The sequence below is a fragment of the Oncorhynchus nerka genome, linkage group LG5 (genome assembly GCF_034236695.1).
Source record: "Oncorhynchus nerka isolate Pitt River linkage group LG5, Oner_Uvic_2.0, whole genome shotgun sequence".
Taxonomy (NCBI): Eukaryota; Metazoa; Chordata; class Actinopteri; order Salmoniformes; family Salmonidae; genus Oncorhynchus; species Oncorhynchus nerka.
The window spans coordinates 36,963,062-36,984,472 of NC_088400.1; the positions used below are offsets into that span (position 1 = coordinate 36,963,062).

General features: G+C 43.3%; 1 protein-coding gene across 1 annotated transcript in view; it reads left to right on the forward strand.

Annotated features, from left to right (window-relative positions):
- The first annotated feature begins 9,257 nt into the window (after window positions 1–9,257).
- LOC115129422 (vascular endothelial growth factor receptor kdr-like) overlaps window positions 9,258–21,411 on the forward strand; it is an 82,386-nt gene continuing 70,232 nt past the window's right edge. The window contains exon 1 of the mRNA XM_029659749.2: window positions 9,258–9,840. Within this exon, the coding sequence (XP_029515609.1) occupies window positions 9,780–9,840 (61 nt within the window). The 5' untranslated portion in view covers window positions 9,258–9,779. The remainder of the gene's footprint in view (window positions 9,841–21,411) is intronic.

Genomic DNA, 21,411 nt, shown 5'->3' on the forward strand with positions numbered 1-21,411 from the left:
CCTATGGAATCCGGAAGTTTCCGAAGGCAGCTCTTCTGAGAGGAGTCGAAGCCACCTGAGCTCTCTCGTGAATCTTCGACGGGTGAGTTGGATACTCCTGAGCCTATGCAGTTGTGAAGAACTAGGCTTGGGAGCGCTCACATAGGATGAATAATAACTTGTCTGTACTGTGGAGGGGCAGGATATTTTATAGCTACCTGCCCTATTAGGAAACCCTTGTCTCTAGAGGGTACCAGTACTATGGTGAGTCAGACTGGGAGTTCCCTATTTCCCATCACCCACACACCCCTTTTTGCTCTTGTGCTGTGGGGACACCAATCTAAGTCTCTCCGAGTGCTCATTGACTCTGGGGCTGATGAATGTCTTATGGATGCCACGATAGCTTCGGAGCTTGGTATTCCCACTCAGCCTCTCTCTGTGCCCATGGATGCTAGGGCACTGGACGGCAGCTCTATAGGGGAAGTCACCCATAGTACTGTGCCCATTCAATTACCAGTTTCTGGTAACCACAGTGAGACAATACAGTTCTTCCTCATTACATCTCCCCATGTTCCAGTTGTTTTGGGATTTTCCTGGTTTCAAAAGCACAATCCGATGATTGATTGGACCACAAGCTCCATCCTGATTTGGAGCCCATTTTTGCCATTCCCACTGCCTTCAAGCAGTACAGCCTTCCCCAAGTCAATTTCCTCGGGATGTTAGCAAAACTGTGGATGTCTCTGCTATCCCCACAGAATACCATGACCTCCTGGAAGTGTTCAGTAAGGCATGTGCTACTTCCCTTCCCCCGCACCGTCCTTATGATTGTGCCATTGATCTTCTCCCAGGCAATACACCACCTCAGGGTCGATTGTATTCTCTGTCTGGACCAAAGACCAAAGCTATGGAGGAGTACATAGAGGAGTCTCTGGCCACTGGGGCCGTCCATCCATCTGCATCTCCTGCCGGCGCAGGGTTTTTCTTTGTGGAGAGGCAAGACCCTGCGTCCGTGCATTGACTACCGGGGACTTAATGACATTACTGTCAAGAATCGTTACCCCCTACCTCTCCTCGGCGTTTGAACCTCTCAAGGGGGCCACTATATTTTCCAAGTTGGACCTTCAAAATGCCTACCACCTGGTTCGGATACGTGAGGGGGATGAGTGGAAGACAGCCTTCAACACAGCCAGTGGACATTATGAGTACCAGGTCATGCCATTTGGACTCACCAACTGCTGTTTTCCAGGCTTTGGTCAATGATGTGCTTCGGGACATGCTAAACCGGTTTGTGTTCGTGTACCTTGACCACATCCTGTTTAATTCCCAATCTGCACAAGAACATGTTCTTCATGTCAGACAGGTCCTTCAGCTCCTCCTGGAGAACCAACTGTTCGTGAAAGCCGAGAAGTGTGAGATCCACCGCTCTACAATCACCTTTCTGGGATATGTCATTGCTGAGGGCAATGTTCAGATGGATCCTGGAAAGGTGAAAGCAGTGGTGGATTGGCCTCAACCAACGTCCAGGGTGCAGTTGCAATGGTTTCTTGGTTTTGCAAACTTCTACCTCTGTTTCATTTGCGACTACAGCCTTTGTGGACCTGAAGCATTGGTTCACAACAGCACCCATCCTCATCCATCCGGGCCCCCCACGTCAATTTGTGGTGGAAATGGATGCTTCGGATGTTTGAGTGGGGGCCATCCTGTCCCAGTGATCTGCCCAGGACCAGAAGCTTCATCCCTGTGCCTTCCTGTCCCATCGTCTCAATCCTGCTGAAAGGAACTACGATGTTGGCAACCGAGAACTCCAGGCGGTGAATATGGCATTGGAAGATTTGAGGTACTGGCTGGACCGACCGTAAAAACCTGGAATATCTCCGTACAGCCAAGAGCCTCAACTCCCGGCAGGCCCGGTAGACGCTCCTGTTCACCAGATTTAACTTCACCATCTGCTACCGCCCAGGGTCAAAGAATGTGAAGCCTGACACCCTCTCCCGCCTATACAGTTCCTCTGCCACACCCTCGACCTCTGAAACCATTCTCTCTACCTCATGCCTTGCTGCCACTGTGGATTAGAGTATTGAGAACCTGGTCCGCGATGCACAATGCTCCCAGCCTGGACCTGAAGAGGGCCCGGCTAACCGTCTGTTTGTCCCTAATCCAGTCCGGTCCCGGGTCCTGGAATGGGCTCATTCCTCCAGGCTGACCTGTCATCTAGGGTCTCGTCGTACACTAGTCTTCCTTCGACAACGTTTCTGGTGGCCCACAATGGTCCCTGATGTCTCTGCCTTTGTCATCGCATGCACTGTGTGTGCTCAAAACAAGACTCCACGGCAAACTCCTTCTGGCCTCCTCCAACCACTACTGGTTCCTCATCGTCTCTGGTCTCATATATCTCTGGACTTTGTCACTGGGCTCCCTCCATTTGATGGCAACACTGTCATTCTGACAGTAGTCGACCAGTTCTCCAAGGCTGCCCATTTCATCCCTCTCCCCAAACTACCTGCTGCCAAGGAGACGGCCCAGCTTATGGTGCAGCATGTCTTCCGGATCCATGGACTCACTGTAGACATGGTCTCTGATCGGGGTCCTCAGTTCTCGTCTCAGTTCTGAAAGGTATTCTGCACCCTTATTGGGTCGTCGGCCAGCCTGTCATCCGGATTCCATCCCCAAGCTAACGGTCAGTCCAAGACCTGGAGACCAACTTAAGGTGCCTGGTCTCAACCAACCCCACTACCTGGAGCCGTCAACTGGTCTCGGTGGAGTATGCCCGAAACGCTCTTCCCAGGTCTGCAATGGGACTCCCACATTTCGAGTGTTCCATGGGGTATCAGCCTCCACTCTTCCCTGAACAAGAGCAGAAGGTCAGCATACCCTCGGCCCAGATGTTGACCGCCTCTATCGACGTACCTGGAGAAGAGCCAGTGTGGCTATTCTCAAGACCAACTCCAGGTATCATCGACAAGCGGACCGTCGCTGGATCCCAGATCCCCACTACCACATTGGGCAGAGGGTATGGCTGTCCACACGGGACCAGGCCATTCAGGTAGAGTCCGCAAACTGTCCCCTCATTTCATTGGTTATTTTCCCATCTCCAGAGTCCTGAGTTCCACTGCTGTGCGTCTTGTGTTACCCTGTACCCTCCGTATTCACCCTAGCTTCCATGTGTCTAGGATTAAGCCTGTGTCTCACTGTCCTTTGTCTTCTGTTTCCAGGCCTTCCCCCGCCCCCGGGTTATCGGTGGCCAGCCAGCGTATACGGTGAGACGCCTCCTGAAGGTTTGACCACGGGGCAGGGGTACCTGGTTGACTGGGAAGGTTATGGCCAGGAGGAGAGGTGCTGGGTCTGTTTCACCTGTGATGTTCTCCACCCTCTCCAGGTGTCGCTTATTTTCCCCAGTGTATTTATCCCTGTGTTTCCTGTCTCTCTGTGCCAGTTCATCTTGTATGTTAGTCAAGTCAACCAGCGTAACAATGCCCATGCTGGCATTGTAGTCCTTCATAGAAACAGGAATGGGGACATTCTTCCTCACCCATGCCCCATTGGCATTTTTCACCCTCCTTGAGACATGGTTGTTATTGAATGCCTTATGCTGTGTGGTGAGCATGGTTACTTCCCTAGTGTCCTTCCATTTCACAAAAAGCAGCTTGTCAGTCTTGATCCAACGTATGGTCCCCCTCTCCGATGTCTTTGTCATGTCGTTTACCTTGGTCTTGGGGAAACCGGTTCTGTTAGGACGAATGGTGCGACAAGCCCCTATTTTCTTTTTCAACAGATCTATGAAAAGCATGGGAGGAGTATAAAAATTGTCCACAAAGAGCTTGTACCTACTTCCAAGTAAGGACAAGTCTATCAGCTGCATGACAGAGATAACTAAGGCCCATACCTGTGGGTGTGATAGATAGATTTTAAGCAGGCTGGTAGTACGTTTTGCATGCCTCCACCATGTCATGATAAAGGGGCTTGACTCTTGCAAGATGATCATACCCTGCAGTCCCCTTCTTCTTGGTCATTCTCCTGATCCTTTTGTGGGTCACTCATGTGAAGAGTACGGTTGATGGCCAATAATCGGTTTTCACTCATGATGGAGGTGGGGAACTGGCACCGATAGAGTGGGGACTCTAGTTGTCAACTAGTCTTGATACCTTTACCAGTCCCATGTAAATCACCAAGGAAATGTAGTTGAGCATGTCACCCGTGGCGACAGGTTTCCAGGACATCTTCCTTCCCCCCTGATGCTTCTTGTCCCCATACTTGTTGGTATTACTAATTTGTGTTCCTAGTACAGAGGTGGTAAAGTAGAGCTCAAACGGCTGTAAGGGGGTGTATGTTTCATCACTAACCAACTGGGCCTTCAGGTCCTTTGGGTTTAAACCTAAATTGTTATGGCTCCTCATCATCTTCAAGGATGTATGCCACCTGTCCTCAGTTTCATCTCCCTCTGTTGTGCTGCTTCCACTGCCTCTCCCTCTTCTCTGTTGAGGCCTAGATCTCCTCCCTGCTCCCGCACCTCCAGGTGATCTTGCAGAGAGGGGAGTGGTGCCAAGGCCTGCAGTGGGGTGGTTGAAGAGGAGTGGGGTCTTTGTCGAGTGGTGGATGTAGAGCCATCAGACGGGATGATTGACATAGCAGTGGGGGGTGAAGATCTTGACCGGAAGGGGCGCTTGCTGGGGAGGGGTGGCTCCCAAACGTCATCATCCAAATCCTCTGCATCCTCCACTCTCTGGTGACTAAAATAAAGGGATATATTGTTGTAAGACACCCAGAATTACAGTTGACTAAATTTACTAAACAACTGTAAAGTAACTGTAAAGTAACTGTAAAGTAAAAACACCAAGCCTAAACTTTATCTGTACAGTGACTCACATAGAAGGTGTGAAGCACACACACAATGCGAAGAGTAACACTTTGGAGAGAAAGATGGAGGTGACTACCACAAATAAACAATGGCCATGAGAGTTTAGTGGCCTCTCCAATGATGAAACGTAGAACAGCAAACAGTGAACTATTATGAAACAGACAATAAGTTGACATCCATTGATTGAAAATGATCTGCCGTTTTTTAATAAGGGGAATTTATCTATTTTTTTAATAATATATATTATTATTGATTTTTTTTGTTGCCCTTTTTCTCCCCAGTTTTGTGATATCCAATTGGTAGTTACAGTCTTGTCCCATCGCTGCAACTCCCGTAAGGACTCAGGAGAGGCGAAGGTCGAGAGCTGTGCGTCCTCCGGAACACGACCCTGCCAAGCCGCACGCTTCTTGACACAATGCTCACTTAACCCAGAAGCCAGCCGCACCAATGTGTCGGAGGAAACACTGTACACCTGGTGACAGCTACCTAGCTAGCTAGGCTACCCAGAGTTTGCTCTCAAATTTCGAAAAAAGTAGCTATGAACTCACATTTCCCATTTGAGACAGACAGGTCCAGGTTTCAATGTAACAAGGCATTAAAAATACAAATAATGTAACTAAGTAGCTAACGTAACCATTATCTCGCTAGCCAGCTAGCTAATGTTAACTGCTAGCTAATGTTCTAGTCAGATGTCACAATGACAGCTGTAATCTTGGTGTCGCACGAGCTACTCTTGTGAGGTGATGAAGAACTGCACAGGGATGTGGAGAACAGCCAAAATTAAGGTGAGCCACCTGCCAGACTGAAATCTAGATTATTTTTTTAATCCATTATTTTACCAGGTAAGTTGACTGAGAACACGTTCTCATTTGCAGCAACGACCTGGGGAATAGTTACAGGGGAGAGGAGGGGGATGAATGAGCCAATTGTAAACTGGGGATTATTAGGTGACCGTGATGGTTTGAGGGCCAGATTGGGAATTTAGCCAGGACACCGGGGTTAACACCCCTACTCTTACGATAAGTGCCATGGGATCTTTAATGACCTCAGAGAGTCAGGATACCCGTTTAACGTCCCATCCGAAAGACGGCACCCTACACAGGGCAGTGTCCCCAATCCCTGCCCTGGGGTATTGGGATATTTATTTTTTTTAGACCAGAGGAAAGAGTGCCTCCTACTGGCCCTCCAACACCACTTCCAGCAGCACCTGGTCTCCCATCCAGGACCAACCCTGCTTAGCTTCAGAAGCAATTGAAGCATCAAATGTTCAGGCAGGCCTAATTCATTTTTTATAGAAATAGTGTTTATTTTTGTCAAAATTATTTTGTAAATGAAATTGAATGTAAACGTTTTAGAGCTGAAAAATAAAGTAAACTGTTCTTTCCCTCTTCTAGTGAAAACTTTTGGTGCAATTCTATTTTACACCCACAAGATGGTGTCAGATACTGGAGCACTGAATAGCCTACGGCAGACATTAATGTAGCCTATATGCTCTGATCCAAAATACAGTCTATTGAGCTAGGCCAGGGAGAGCATCGTTGATGGGGGTGGGGGCCACAAGAATTAAGAACTGAGGGGTCGCAGTGGCTTGCAGGTCTGCTTACCCTCATTCATTCATATGCAAAAAATTGACTGACATAACAAGAAAACTGCTGATGCACTACCAAATTTGGAAATTTCACCTTGTGTATTCCACTATTCTAACTCTCAACAGTATGTTGAGACCCCAACTCAGTTCCAAAAAAAGTATTTTTCTATTCTGGGGGCTACAAAAAGGGGGCAGCGGCCACCAGTTGCCTATCCCTGAGCCTGGCTATCCACCATGGTCTATGTAGGTTGATAAAGATGCAATGAGGATAATAAACTATTAACAAAAAACAACAACCTTTTTAATCATTTTTTTTTTTTTATCAAATGGCTTTAATATAACTTTAATATAAAAGTCTTGACATAGCCTACATAAATTGCGATTCCCAATTACTCCAGGTCAAGGTTACAACAGTTAAAAGTTACATATTAATCAAGGGATGATTGTTGGATGATGCTTTCTAAAACATCCATCAAAACAAACTGAACATAACCCGATGGCCAGGACACAGTGCAGTGTGCTGCATATGTCAAGAGGTTTTCCACCTTCCTTTGCCATCGTATGACAAAGAGACTTTTTGAATGAGGGGTATCATTTACGTCCTATTCCCATCATGGTCATTTGGTCACCGGCGGTCAGGGCCTCACTGAAGAAAGCCTTTGTTGCTACTTGCGCTCATTTTTACTAAGCCTTTTATTGTTGGTACAGAGGAAAGACTGCAAGCTGCGTGTGTAGAGCTGGCCCTCTTATTGTGTTTCCTACCGCAGATTCTAAAATAAAACGTCTTAAAACCCCTCTCCTTTCAGCTCTCCACTTCCAGCAATTGTTTCTGCCTGAGTCTTATCTAGCTGCCCTCCCTTCCCCAAGGGTCATGTGCCCTGTTCTCTGAAGACTATCACATTAGAGAACACACTGGATAGCAGCTAGATCCTCACTCTGGGTGGGACATGGTGACCACATGACCAGTCTCACACGTTCCCATGTGGTCAGGAACAAAAGGTTTGATGAAGAAAATAACATTGTTTCATCATATTATGAAGTCGGATTACATACAAATTGAATATATATCCTCCTGCCTTTTTGTCCTCTCTCCATTATCTGTGGTCAATGAGATGTCTCTATTTATTCTTCACTCAGCCCATATTCATGGCCTCTTTAGAGGGTTATGTAGCCCATATTCATGGCCTCTTTAGAGGATTATGTAGCCCATAATCATGGCCTCTTTAGAGGATTATGTAGCCCATAATCATGGCCTCTTTAGAGGGTTATGTAGCCCATAATCATGGCCTCTTTAGAGGATTATGTAGCCCATAATCATGGCCTCTTTAGAGGATTATGTAGCCCATATTCATGGCCTCTTTAGAGGATTATGTAGCCCATAATCATGGCCTCTTTAGAGGATTATGTAGCCCATAATCATGGCCTCTTTAGAGGATTATGTAGCCCATAATCATGGCCTCTTTAGAGGATTATGTAGGCCATAATCATGGCCTCTTTATAGGATTATGTAGCCCATAATCTTGTGGTAGGCCAATCTATGAGTTATTTTTTTCAAGCTTTTAATTTTTTTTTATTGACACGTAAAATCGAAAAAGTAGACACAAAACATACCACAGGACAGGGTATTCTTGATGTATGATTGACTTATGTGCGTCAGATTGAACCTGCATTTCTGGACATATTATTTACCTTCAATAATCTGGTAAGGGTTTTGACGTGTATTATACGGTCACATTCATGATTAATTCCTTCTATCTAGAGGTTGAGTTAAGTCAGCACACACACTTGCAGAGCAAATGGCATTACTCCCACTACAAGTCGAGCTTTATCAATTCTTTCCCATGTTCTCATGTACCATATCACAATTTTTTCCCACTGCAGGGGAAGGAAGAATGTTGTTCTTCACAGATCATGGCGTAAGTAGTGGGTCTCACCTATCAGTTGTCCAGGGGCCATGAGAGAACACAGCCCAGATTGGCTCTGCGGTACTGCACTGCTGCTCAACTCCTCAGAATGGTAGGTCATGCAGGTCTTGAGTTGTGATGGGCGGAAAGGTGAGGCAGGATGTTCTTATTTACAGTTCCTGCCACAGAGAGCTGCCAGAGCCATTTGTTGTAGTGATTGAGGAAAACAGTCTGCTGCACATCCACACACCATGGGGTGCTGCTTGGGAACAGAGGTCTCCTGCCACGTACAGAGTGTTACCGGTATTTACATTTGATATAAAAAGCTGCATATCCTGTTTCCAAAGTTAAAAATAAATCCAGCAAATATTTATTGTAAACATTCGGACCGATACCTTCTATCAGATATGACAATGGTTGTTTACTTTTTGAAAGAAAAAAAACATCTCTGACATGCTGATGGCTACCCCAGACAAGATCATCATACTTTTAAATACTAGGATGACTATTTTCAATTGATCAAGGTCAAGGGCAGGCACACAACCAAAGTAGCCGGTTTTACATTCACTTGTGACTTGTTTTGGGCAATAAAGGGCTGTGTAAATTGGTGAATTGGGAAACAGTAAATTCAAGGATTGAAATTCACTGTAATGTTGATGTTGCATTAAATGCATCTGTTTTTGGTGTCTGACTGGTTCATTAAAATTCTTTCAAAGGTTCTTCACGTCATTCAAAACCAATAAAACAATACAAATGTTTGATGTAGAATAGGTGAGGCCAACACGTCATCAATAAATAGAAATATGATGTAGGCTGTTCACATGTCATATACAGTGAAATAATGTAGAAAGTGATTCTAGAACGTCACACTGTCACTGCAGTTTGTCTGACGTTGCGTCCTTCCTCTGTTCTTCACTATAAAGACTCAGCGCGTGGACTGCAAGCGGTGCTGAGTACAGAGGCGGGATAAGAACTTCTCAGACAGTTGCACATGAATTAATCTACACTACCGTTGTTCAGAGGATGAATGGCTGATTTTGCTCTGTTTTGTTTCAAATCTGAGGCGTTCGTTTTATTCTACAAAACATTTGAAGAATCACCCACTTGGTGGCAATGCTTGTTTAAATTCCTTTCACTCAGTTCCAAAGAGTAGAGGGAAAAAGTCGCAGTCGCACCTGCACTCATCTGTCTCTTCAGTTGCAAGTACTAGTCGGAGTGGAACCAAAACTGCACAGGGGAGCTGTCCTTCAAAACAAGCTATGGGATACGTGGACAACTGCTGAGTTTCTTACATTTTGATCTAAGGATTTTTTGGATTAAAAACTAAAAGGACACATTTTCATTTATATCACTTTTGGACTGTTACCTGAGAGACTATATCGCGTTTTATTCTCAGCCAACACTTTTGTCTCTTTCTTGGGATTTTCTGGGGGTATCACCGGTGGTGGACAGAATGGCCCCGCTCAACTGTGCCAAACTCTCAGTCGTCTTTCATTTAATCACAACTATAAGCGGTAAGAATTATTCCATATGTATCCAGAGAAGGTTTCTCCTTTTATAATTATGTTCCTTGAAGTCACTTAAAGTTAATGTCTCTACATTTGGTGATTTTTTTTCCTGTATGAATAAATTAAGATTGATATTCACATTTGCTCTGTTATTATGATGGAATGCAGAGTATTAATGAGCAGAGGGCGTTTTTCTATTCAATTTGTTTCGAATGGTTTGAAGAGATGAACTAAGTTTGTTTTGGACTTGTATCCATTTACGAAATATGAAGTTGATGTAGCAAGGATAATCTTGTTTAAAGCGTGATCATATCACACAATCCAACTGAGTTCAAATGTCACCTGTTGCTGAAGTTGAATGCACATGTTGTTTCTTGGGATTGAAATTCCATGTCGTTGAAATTGAGTCATTGTGATAATTCAAGTTCATTGAAACATCCAACAATCCAAGGTTGAGGTTCGGCAGTTAGGAATCCATACACGTATAGACATTGCAGTACAACTTGTCACCAGTAGAGGTAGTCACTTTCCATTGAAGAGAGGATGTAATTGAGTAAACGCTGCTGTGTGTTACCTTGGGAACGTATTACCTATACCTATGAGTTTATTATGTATATCTATAAGTTTATTACCTATACCTATGAATTTGTTACCTTTACCTATGAGTTTGTTACCTATACATTTGAGTTTATTACCTATACCTATGAGTTTATTGCTTATACCTATGTGTTTATTACCTATACCTATGAGTTTATTACCTAATGAGTTTATTAATTATACCTACAAGTTTATTACCTATACCCATGAGTTGTTTACCTATACCCATGAGTTTATTGCCTATACCTATTTATGAGTTTATTAGCTATACCTACCCATAAGTTTATTACCTAAACCTACCTTTAAGTTGATTGCCTATACCTATGAGTTTATTACGATACCTACCTATGAGTTTATTACGATACCTATCTATGAGTTTATTATTATACCTACCTATGAGTTTATTACGATACCTACCTATGAGTTTATTACGATACCTACCTATGAGTTTATTATTATACCTACCTATGAGTTTATTACGATACCTATCTATGAGTTTATTATTATACCTACCTATGAGTTTATTACGATACCTACCTATGAGTTTATTATTATACCTACCTATGAGTTTATTATTATACCTACCTATGAGTTTATTACGATACCTACCTATGAGTTTATTAACTATACTTATGAGTTTATTACCTATGACTACCTATGAGTTTATTAACTATAACTACCTATGAGTTTATTACTTATACCTACCTATGAGTTATTGCATGTACCTATGAGTTTTTTTGCCTATACTTATGAGTTTATTAGCTATACCTACCTATGATTTTATTTTCTACAGTACTAGTCAAAAGTTTGGACACCTACTCATTCCAGGGTTTTTCTTTATTTGTAATATTTTCTACATTGTCTAATAATAGTGAAGACATCAAAACTATGAAATAACACACATGGAATCATGTAGTCACCAAAAAAGTGTTCAACAAATCAAAATAGATTTTATATTTGAGATTCTTCAAAGTAGCCACACCCTTTGCCTTGAGGACAGCTTTGCACATTCTTGGCATTCTCTCAACCAGATTCATGAGGAATGCTTTTCCAACAGTCTTGAAGGAGTTCCCCCATATGCTGAGCACTTGTTGGCTGCTTTTTCTTCACTCTGTGGTCCAACTCATCCCAAACCATCTCAATATGGTTGAGGTCGGGTGATTTTGGAGGCCAGGTCATCTGATGTGTTATGAGTTTTTATTCCTGTTGAAAAACAAACAATAGTCCTACTAAGCGCAAACCAGATGGAATGGTGTATCGCTGCAGAATGCTGTGGTAGCCATGCTGGTTAAGTGTGCCCTGAATTCTAAATAAATCACTGACTGTGTCATCAGCAAAGCACCCTCACACCTCCTCCTCCATGCTTCATGGTGGGAACCACACATGAGGAGATCATCCGTTCACCTACTCTGAATCTCACAAAGACACGGCGGTTGGAACCACATTTTTTAATTTGGACACATCAGACCAAAGGACAGATTTCCACCTTTCTAATGGCCATTGCTCATGTTTCTTGGCCCAAGCAAGTACCTTCTTCTTATTGGTGTCCTTTAGTAGTGGTTTCTTTGCATCAATTCGACCAGGAAGGCCTGATTCATGCAGTCTCCTCTGAACAGTTGATGTTGAGATGTGTCTCTTACTTGAACTCTGTGAAGCATTTATTTGGGCTGCAATCTGAGGGGCAGTGAACTCTAATGAAGTTATCCTCTGCAGCAGAGGTGAATCTTGGTCTTCCTTTCCTGTGGCGGTCCTCGTGAGAGCCTGTTTCATCACAGCACTTGATGGTTTTTGCGACTGCATTTGAAGAAACTTTCAAAGTTCTTGACATTTTCCACATTGACTGACCTTCATGTCTTAAAGTAATGATGGACTGTCATTTCTCTTTGCTTATTTGAGCTGTGAATGCCATAATATGGACTTGGTATTTTACCAAATAGGGCTATCTTCTGTATACCACCCCTATCTTGTCACAACACAACTGATTGGCTTAAATGCATTAAGAAGGAAAGAAATTCCACAAATTAACATTTAACAAGGCACACCTGTTAATTGAAATGCATTCCAGGTGACTACCTCATGAAGCTGGTTGAGAGAATGTCAAGAGTCTGCAAAGCTGTCATCAAGGCAAAGGGTGGCTACTTTGAAGAATCTCAAATATAAAACACTTCTTTTGGTTACTACATGATTCCATATGTGTTATTTCATAGTTCTAATGTCTTCACTATTATTCTACAATGTAGAAAATAGCACAAATAAAGAAAAACCCTGGAATGAGTAGTGTGTCCAAACTTTGACTTGTACACTGTACCTACCTATGACTTTATTGCCTATACCTATGAGTTTATTAATTATACCTATGAGTTTATTACCTATACCTTTGCGTTTAATGCCTATACCTATGAGTGTATTACCTATACCTACCTAATGAGTTGATTAATTATACCTACAAGTTTATTACCTATACCCATGAGTTGTTTACCTATACCGATGAGTTTATTGCCTATACCTATTTATGAGTTTATTAGCTATACCTACCCATAAGTTTATTACCTAAACCTACCTTTAAGTTGATTGCCTATACCTATGAGTTTATTACGATACATACCTATGAGTTTATTGCCTATATGTATGAATTTATTACATATACCGATGAGTTTATTACCTATACCTATTTGTTTGTTGCCTATACATATGAGTTTATTATCTATACCTTATTAAGTGAACTGTTCCCACTTAATCTCAAATTTGTTCATTCTTGTTGGTAGTCTTTTTGTGTATCAAGAATCTGTATTGGACATTGGTGGAGATATTTGACAGATGTGTTACAGTTAACTAGGCCCCTGGAGGAGGTGAAATATATTTGAAAACAGAACCAGTGTTTTCAGTTATGGTGAAAATATTTATTTCAGCATTGTTATCATGTGGATCCAGAGTGAAAGGTTGTTCAACATCTTGAGAATAGAATGTGTTTCACAAAGTAAGCCACATTGTTATCACTTGCCAGTTCCAGGATCATGATGCCTCTCCACATAAGGGAGTGAACATTATTTATAATAAGGCTTACATGGAGAAAATTGGACCTCTGAAATGGATATTATAGCCCTCCCTTTAGCAAAATATATTTTACGCAAACAATCCCTGAACGCTTAAAAAAACAAGTGACCCTCCCCTATACCAAAATAATAATGAACACATAAATGGGATAGCAAAGAACATGCCTACTGTTTACCCTCACTTCTTGGACAGACCAGAGCCTTAGATATGCAGTTTTAGGAACTGTTTTTTGTCCTGTAAGCATTACATGGCATTGCAGGAATTTTGATAGTGCACAGGGCTTCAGGCCAGATGGTTGTGGGTTCACAGACCACCGTTGACAAGAGAAGGGTTGGAAAGATCTGTAAAAGCATTGAATTAATCTATCCTTGTATTTGCAGGTCTGAGAACGCATGACCATTAATAAACATTTCATGCAATTCAACATTATTTTACATATTAGCAGTGTCTTTTTAATGTAACAAAAATTACCGACATTACAGGCTAAGAATGGACAGAGAGCTAGGCCTATGTGTTCATCTCATCATATTTCTCTAATGCCAAATCAGTGTGTCTTGTTTGCAACAAAAAATAATTAAATCTGAGATGTCATTAGGAATCTGAGCATGGTACTTTCAAACGTTAGGCCTACCTTTCCACCCCAGACAGAGTAGGCCTACCTTTCCACCCCAGACAGAGTAGGCCTACCTTTCCACCCCAGACAGAATAGGCCTACCTTTCCACCCCAGACAGAGTAGGCCTACCTTTCCACCCCAGACAGAATAGGCCTACCTTTCCACCCCAGACAGAGTAGGCCTACCTTTCCACCCCAGACAGAGTAGGCCTACCTTTCCACCCCAGACAGAGTAGGCCTACCTTTCCACCCCAGACAGAGTAGGCCTACCTTTCCACCCCAGACAGAGTAGGCCTACTGACACAGAGAAAAGCTTTAACTGCTGGCTACTCTTCTTCCATTGCTTAACCCAATGAGAGAAGTGTTTCCCCAAAATCTGTCTGGGTTTAAACTAGGGATGCACGATATATCGGTGAACATATTGGAATCGGACGATATTAGCTAAAAATGACAGCATCAGTATCGACCCGATGTCTAGTTTAACGGCGATGTTAAAAACCGATGTCAAAGCTGCCGTGCATACGTATATAATGTAGGTACATGACGTAATAACGCCACATCAAATTTTGCTCTACACATGCAACACAGCATCCCTAACCTAGCCCACAATGTCTGCTGTGTGGCTCGAGCAATCAACAAGTCGAGCAGTCATTTGAAAGAGGAAGAAAATTTCAGCAAGACAACTCAAAGGCGAAATCCATTAAAGCCAAGATAATGGAATTCATTGCCCTTGACAATCAACCGTTCTCTGTCGTGGATGATGTTGGCCTTCGTCGACTGGTCAAGCACTGGTACACAATACCAAGTGCGCTATTTTTCAGATGTTGCCCTATCGGAGTTACACAGTAATATCGTCACTTCTTTTAGCTTCACAACATACATACTATGGAACGCCGTTTGGGTCTTTGCCTGTCTAATAAGATACAGTAGCACTGTCAATACTGTACAAAAAAGTCTGCAAACAAGCCAACACCGGCCACGAAAGATGTGTTTACATCACCGCTTTGGTAATAAAGCATAATTTGTTTGACCGCAACTTCTGGGATAGCTAGCTTTAGCTTGGTACCTAACTAGCACCAATACAACCAGCCTGAAAACAATGACCAGTAGAAACTGCAGCCATTCTCATTATTCTTAGCAATGATTTAGGAATCCTTGTGAATAAGTATTAGCTAGGTTGCCACTTGTTGTTCACCTATTGAAATTGAACTTCAGCTCATGAAAAAAAATAGCTAGCCAGCTACTTAACCCTGTTCCCAAAGCAAACGTTATAAGCAGCCGGCTAGCTTCATCTGGCTAGTGAGGCTCGACCGGACCGGGTTATGTGTTGTGAAGCTAGCCACAATAAGGATTAGGCACAATAGTGGAATAAAATAAAAGTGTGTCATTGACAGTGATGCAAATGAATATAAATAGTAGAATTATGCCATACTTTTATTTAGAAGGCTAACCACATTATCCATTATTGTGGCTAATCCTTATTGTGGCTAGCTTCACATAGATGGGTCCAACTACCATTAATCAAATAAGAACTGTCTTATGAACGAGGGTTATTTTATATGATGACACCTAGCTATATAAACACAGCAAAAAAAGAAACCTGTCTTTCAAAGATAATTTGTAAAAATCCAAATAACTTCACAGATCTTCATTGTAAAGGGTTTAAACACTGTTTCCCATGCTTGTTCAATGAACCATAAACAATTAATGAACATGCACCGGTGGAACGGTTAAGACACTAACAGCTTACAGACGGTAGGCAATTAAGGTCACAGTTATGAAAACTTAGGACACTAAAGAGGCCTTTCTACTGACTCTGATAAACATCAAAGAAAGATGCCCAGTGTCCCTGCTCATCTGTGTGAACGTGCCTTAGGCATGCTGCAAGGAGGCATGAGGACTGCAGATGTGGCCAGGGAAATAAATTGCAATGTCCGTACTGTGAGACGCCTAAGACAGCGCTACAGGGTCGACAGGACAGACAGCTGATCGTCCTCGCAGTGGCAGACCACGTGTAACAAGATTTGCACAGGATCAGTACATCCGAACATCACACCTGCGGGAAAGGTACAGGATGGCAACAACAACTGCTCGAGTTACACCAGGAACGCACAATCCCTCCATCAGTGCTCAGACTGTCCTCAATAGGCTGAGAGAGGCTGGACTGAGGGCTTGTAGGCCTGTTGTAAAGGCAGGTCCTCACCAGACATCACCGGCAACAACGTTACCTATGGGCACAAACCCACTGTCGCTGGACCAGACAGGACTGACAAAAGGTGCTCTTCACTGACGAGTCACGGTTTTGTCTCACCAGGGGCGATGGTCGGATTCGCGTTTATCGACGAAGGAATGAGCGTTACACCGAGGCATGTACTCTGGAGCGGGATCGATTTGAAGGTCTGTCATGGTCTGAGATTGCAGGCAATCTCAACGCTGTGCATTACAGGGAAGACATCCTCCTCCCTCATGTGGTACCCTTCCTGCAGGCTTATCCTGACATGAGCCTCCTGCATGACAATGCCACCAGCCATACTGCTCATTCTGTGCGTGATTTCCCACAAGATAGGAATCTCAGTGTTCTGCCATGGCCAGCGAAGAGCCTGGATCTCAATCCCATTGAGCACGTCTGGGACCTGTTGGATCGGAGGGTGAGGGGTAGGGCCATTCCCCCCAGAAATGTGCGGGAACTTGCAGGTGCCTTGGTGGAAGAGTGGGGTAACATCTCACAACAAGAACTGGCAAATTTGGTGCAGGCCATGAGGAGGAGATGCACTGCAGTACTTAATGCAACTGGTTGCCACACCAGATACTGACTGTTACTTTTGATTTTGACCCCCCTTTTTTCAGGGACACATTATTCCATTTCTGTTAAATCAAGATCTTGTTCAGTTTATGTCTCAGTTGTTGAATCTTATGTTATTTACACATGTTAAGTTTGCTGAAAATAAACGCAGTTGATAGTGAGAGGACATTTATTTTTTTGCTGAGTTTAGTTAGCTAGCTAACTGTAGCTACTGAAACAGATTATGTCGTTTTGCTATGTTTTTGGGGAAGAACATTGTTTGCATCCATGAGCTAGCTAGTTTTTTTTTTGAGGACCAGCACTGTAGATGCTCGAAGCAACTTTGCCAGCATCATAGCATACGTGTCGATGAATCGTTGTGAAATATGAAATACGAGTGATAGTGTAATCAATGTGCATTAACAAAAATGAATGAACTCGTTTAATTATTATGTGACGTGCAGTCATATTCAGATCCTGATTGGTCAACAAGCTTATTTGATGTGTATCTTTCTTGACATTAAAAGACCCCAAAGGCATTCCATAGAAATTCTGGTTGAGAATGAAATGACTGAGCAAATGAACAACGAAACAGCAAAGCAAGTAAGTGAAAGAAATAGGTTTTGATTATGTTTTACTGGTAATGGGGAAATACATAAATGCCATCAAAATTATTTTGGGGTCAGTGTGGTGTGTGTGTGTAACCTTTGTTTAACTAGGCAAGTCAGTTAAAAACAAATTCTTATTTACAATGATGGCCTACACCGGCCAAACACGTACGACGCTGGGACAATTGTGCGCCACCCTATGGGACACCCATTCACGGCCGGATGTGATAGAGCCTGGATTCGAACCAGGGACTGTAGTGATGCCTCTTCCACTGAGATGCAGCGCCTTAGACTGCTGTGTCCATGTGTAATGTGTTAACTGTTTAACTGTAGTAGAATGCTTGAAAGGCCGCAAAGAAATGTAATATCGGTTATCTGTATTGGGTTTTTTTTTGGCAAAGAAAATATTGGATATTGGTATCGGCCTTTTTCATGAATATTGTATTTCGGACCATAGCTTATAGGCTATGGATCGTTTGATTGAGACCACACTAAATATCCTATTTGCGGAAAATCAGAGATCAGGGGCAGCATTGGGCACACCAATATATAGCCTAATAAGCAACTATTTTTTTAAACATTGAGAAATATAGACATTTCATCAATTAGAAAATGGCATGACTCTCCCCATGACTAGATTTAAAAAATACTAAACCCTCCCCTTGACTGAAATTGAATAGCATGACCCTCCCCCATTTTCCTCCAGGTAACCATTCTGTACATTACGATCCGTCCCTAAACAAGATCGAGCAGTACTTTCTCTACATTCTGTCTTGCCCGGTGTGCAACACAGATATGTCTTCCTCCCAATGTCCAAATGAACATCACATCCAAACAGAGGAAATACTGGCCCCTCCCTCCCCTGCTACTTTTTCAGTCTCTCTAGTTTATCTACACTGTTTCCAAGTAGATTTCCTTCACTGTCCACACGCAGAGCATGGGAAAAACACAAGGAAGAAACAGACAAGGGGTGGGGAGGGCAGGAAGCACCCTGGAATTGTTCTGGCCAATAGAGGTCACGGAAACGTGACACGCTACGTTCTCATTGAAGCACCAATGTATGTCAAGCCCCAATCTCAAGACAATGAGGCTGAGCAAAGGTGGACCATTGTTTCTGCATGGCGGTTGGCTATATGGTAGAGCCATTCGAAGTAAACTCATCTCAAGACTGAGGCAGATGTGGAGAGGTTTGGTCAGTGGGACAGGTACGGTACAGCACCACAGAGATGGGGGGGGGTGATTTGTCCTCTACAATCTGAAATAAACCCAACTAAGTTGAATAATAGGCATCTATCTATTCCTTGGGTTAAATGTGGAACACACATTTGGGTTGAATGCAACTGACTAGGTATCCCCTTCCCCCCTTTCCAGTATAGTATTGGTGGTGCTACCTTGTTTAGCATTGAGATTGTTGGTGGATTTGTAAGGCAATGCTGGTGATAGGTGAAATAGGAAGCGTTGATTACACTGTAGATGCTTGAAATTGGTAAATCCTCTTTCCTATTGCTTTTCCCCCTGACACACACACACACACCAAGCGTCTCTGTTTCTCTTTGATTGACTGCCAACATAGCCACCAGTGCAGTGTTATTCCAATGTGAAATGTGAACTGAGCTGTTGGTGTTTTGCAGGTTCCTCAGATGTCTTACCTCTCCTGTGCATGATGGATTCTTGTATTGGGAGATTTCTACCAGCACAGCAGAAGCACTTCAGTTGAATCTGGATGTTCAGTTGCTATTGCTGTTGTTAACAGGGATGATAGCAGCATCGCCCTCTATAAGACATGTACATCTCTCTTGCTGAGCCAGCTGTATCTTTAGTTTTAACCCCTGCATGGGATTTCAATTTCAAGAATCCTCCTGGCTTACACAGTGGAAGAGCTCGTAGGAATCTCAATATACAGGATCTTCCTATAGTTAACCACGTTTAATTCTATATAACCAGGAAAAGCTGACTGGCCACCCATCTTGGCCAGATGTTCCTTTATTCTGTTTTTTTAAAGGGGAGGCTTGTGCATTCTGTCTCCAAACTCCCAAAGCTAATCTACGACTAATAAAAAAGTCTCTCTTACTGTTGTCTTAACCATATTGTTGGCAGAGTGCAGTGCTTTCTGAAGGACCCGGTGTGAGAGTGCAGTCACAACCGTTAGAAACTCTAACTGCACAGTAAATAGTAGTAGCAACTTCTTATTTTGGCAGTACTCTTGTCATGGTTTTCAGGTCTCCGTTGTACATCTGCCAGCAGAGCATAAAACATCTTGTGAGTTTGTCTTTCTGTTTTTCTGTTCTGAAAGACTCCAACTAGAGACAACTCACCGTGAAATCCCACTGTCTCAGAACGAGATTGCAGCGGGATGGCTGCATCGTCACACTATGAGGCAATGAACTTGAGGGATATAACAGTACAGGACAGGTTAACCCCAATGTAACCTTACAAAACCAGTATAGCCCACCAACTGTGCGCCAGTAAAGCCTGGAAATGAATAATGGAACATTTTAAGTTCCTTTTCTGGGAAATTCACAGCAGCATTAAAGCCAGTTGCTTAACCAAAATATATTGTGATAAATGTGTGGAAATATTGTGATGTTCCATACGAGGTAAAAATGGTGGCCCTGAGCACCACAGTGCCATACAGGAAGCCAGTGATCATGTCAGTGGCCACTGACTGACTACCGCTGACTACTGTTGTGCTTCTCTGCTATATCCATGGACACACTGCAGCGAAGATGACTCACAAGCCTCTGACCTTTCTCTTTCATAAAGGAGTGCGCCCCCCCCACCACCACCATCCTCTCTCTCCCTTTGTTCTCCATGTTGGACATACAAAGAGATGGATTGGCAAGGTTAAACAAGGGAGTCATTATTCCACATTGTTGTTTTTGCCTTGAAGACCCCAAAAAAGATCCTCACTCCAGAGATGGCATTGCTGGTACATGGTAGGACGGGAAGCACAGGGAGACGTGTACCAGCCACAGATGAGGGAATTCCGTACATTATACCCTGCACTTTAAGGTGTGACTGGGGATTTCCTCACAAACACAGTGACAGTACAGTCATCTCATACCGTAATAAAGAATAGGGTTTTATTCCATAGTATCAGACATGAGCTGTTGGCCGCTAGCCCGGACTGCCTGGCACAGCCACATTCAGACTCCCACTCTTGTCCTCTCACTCGCTCTTGCTTTTGTTCTCTCTCTCTGTCGCTCTCTCTTCCTCTTTAAGCAGATTCACATTGGGTTCAGCAGTTTCTTACCCAATGGATTCAACATCATGAGATAGTTGTTGTATTACACAAGTGTTTGGCAGCACAGCTGAAACTATTTTGGGGTTTTTCAAGAGCACACTGATTTCCATGGGGACTAGACACAAAGATAGGGTTTGGATTCGTTTAAAAACAGTCAAATGTTGGAATTGGTCATTGTTTGGAGGTCTTGTTTGTTCTCTGTTTTCGGTTTGGCTTGACCACAAACACTTCAGAATAGAACTTGGAATCCCATCATATGGGAGCAAAAGTCCTTCCTGGAAATGTAGCGACTGCAATGTCCTGTGCTGTTTTCCCCAGCTTTAACCTGTAACGTGTACGCTAAGAATACAGAGACCACATTTAATAAATAACGGACCATGAAACAAAACAAGAAACACGAGTCGCATACTGACATGAAACACAGGAACAGAATCAATAACGCCTGGGGAAAGAACCAAAGGGAGTGACAGATATAGGGGAGGTAATCAGGAAGGTGATGGAGTCCAGGTGATTCTCATGAGGTGCAGGTGCGTGTAACGATGGCGGCAGGTGTGTGTAATAATGAGTAAACTGGCTACATCGAGCGCCGGAGAGTGGGAGCTGGGGTAGACGTGACAACCTACAGATGTAGGATCTTAATTTGAGCCGGTTTGCTTCAGCAGGAAAATAATCCTGCAGC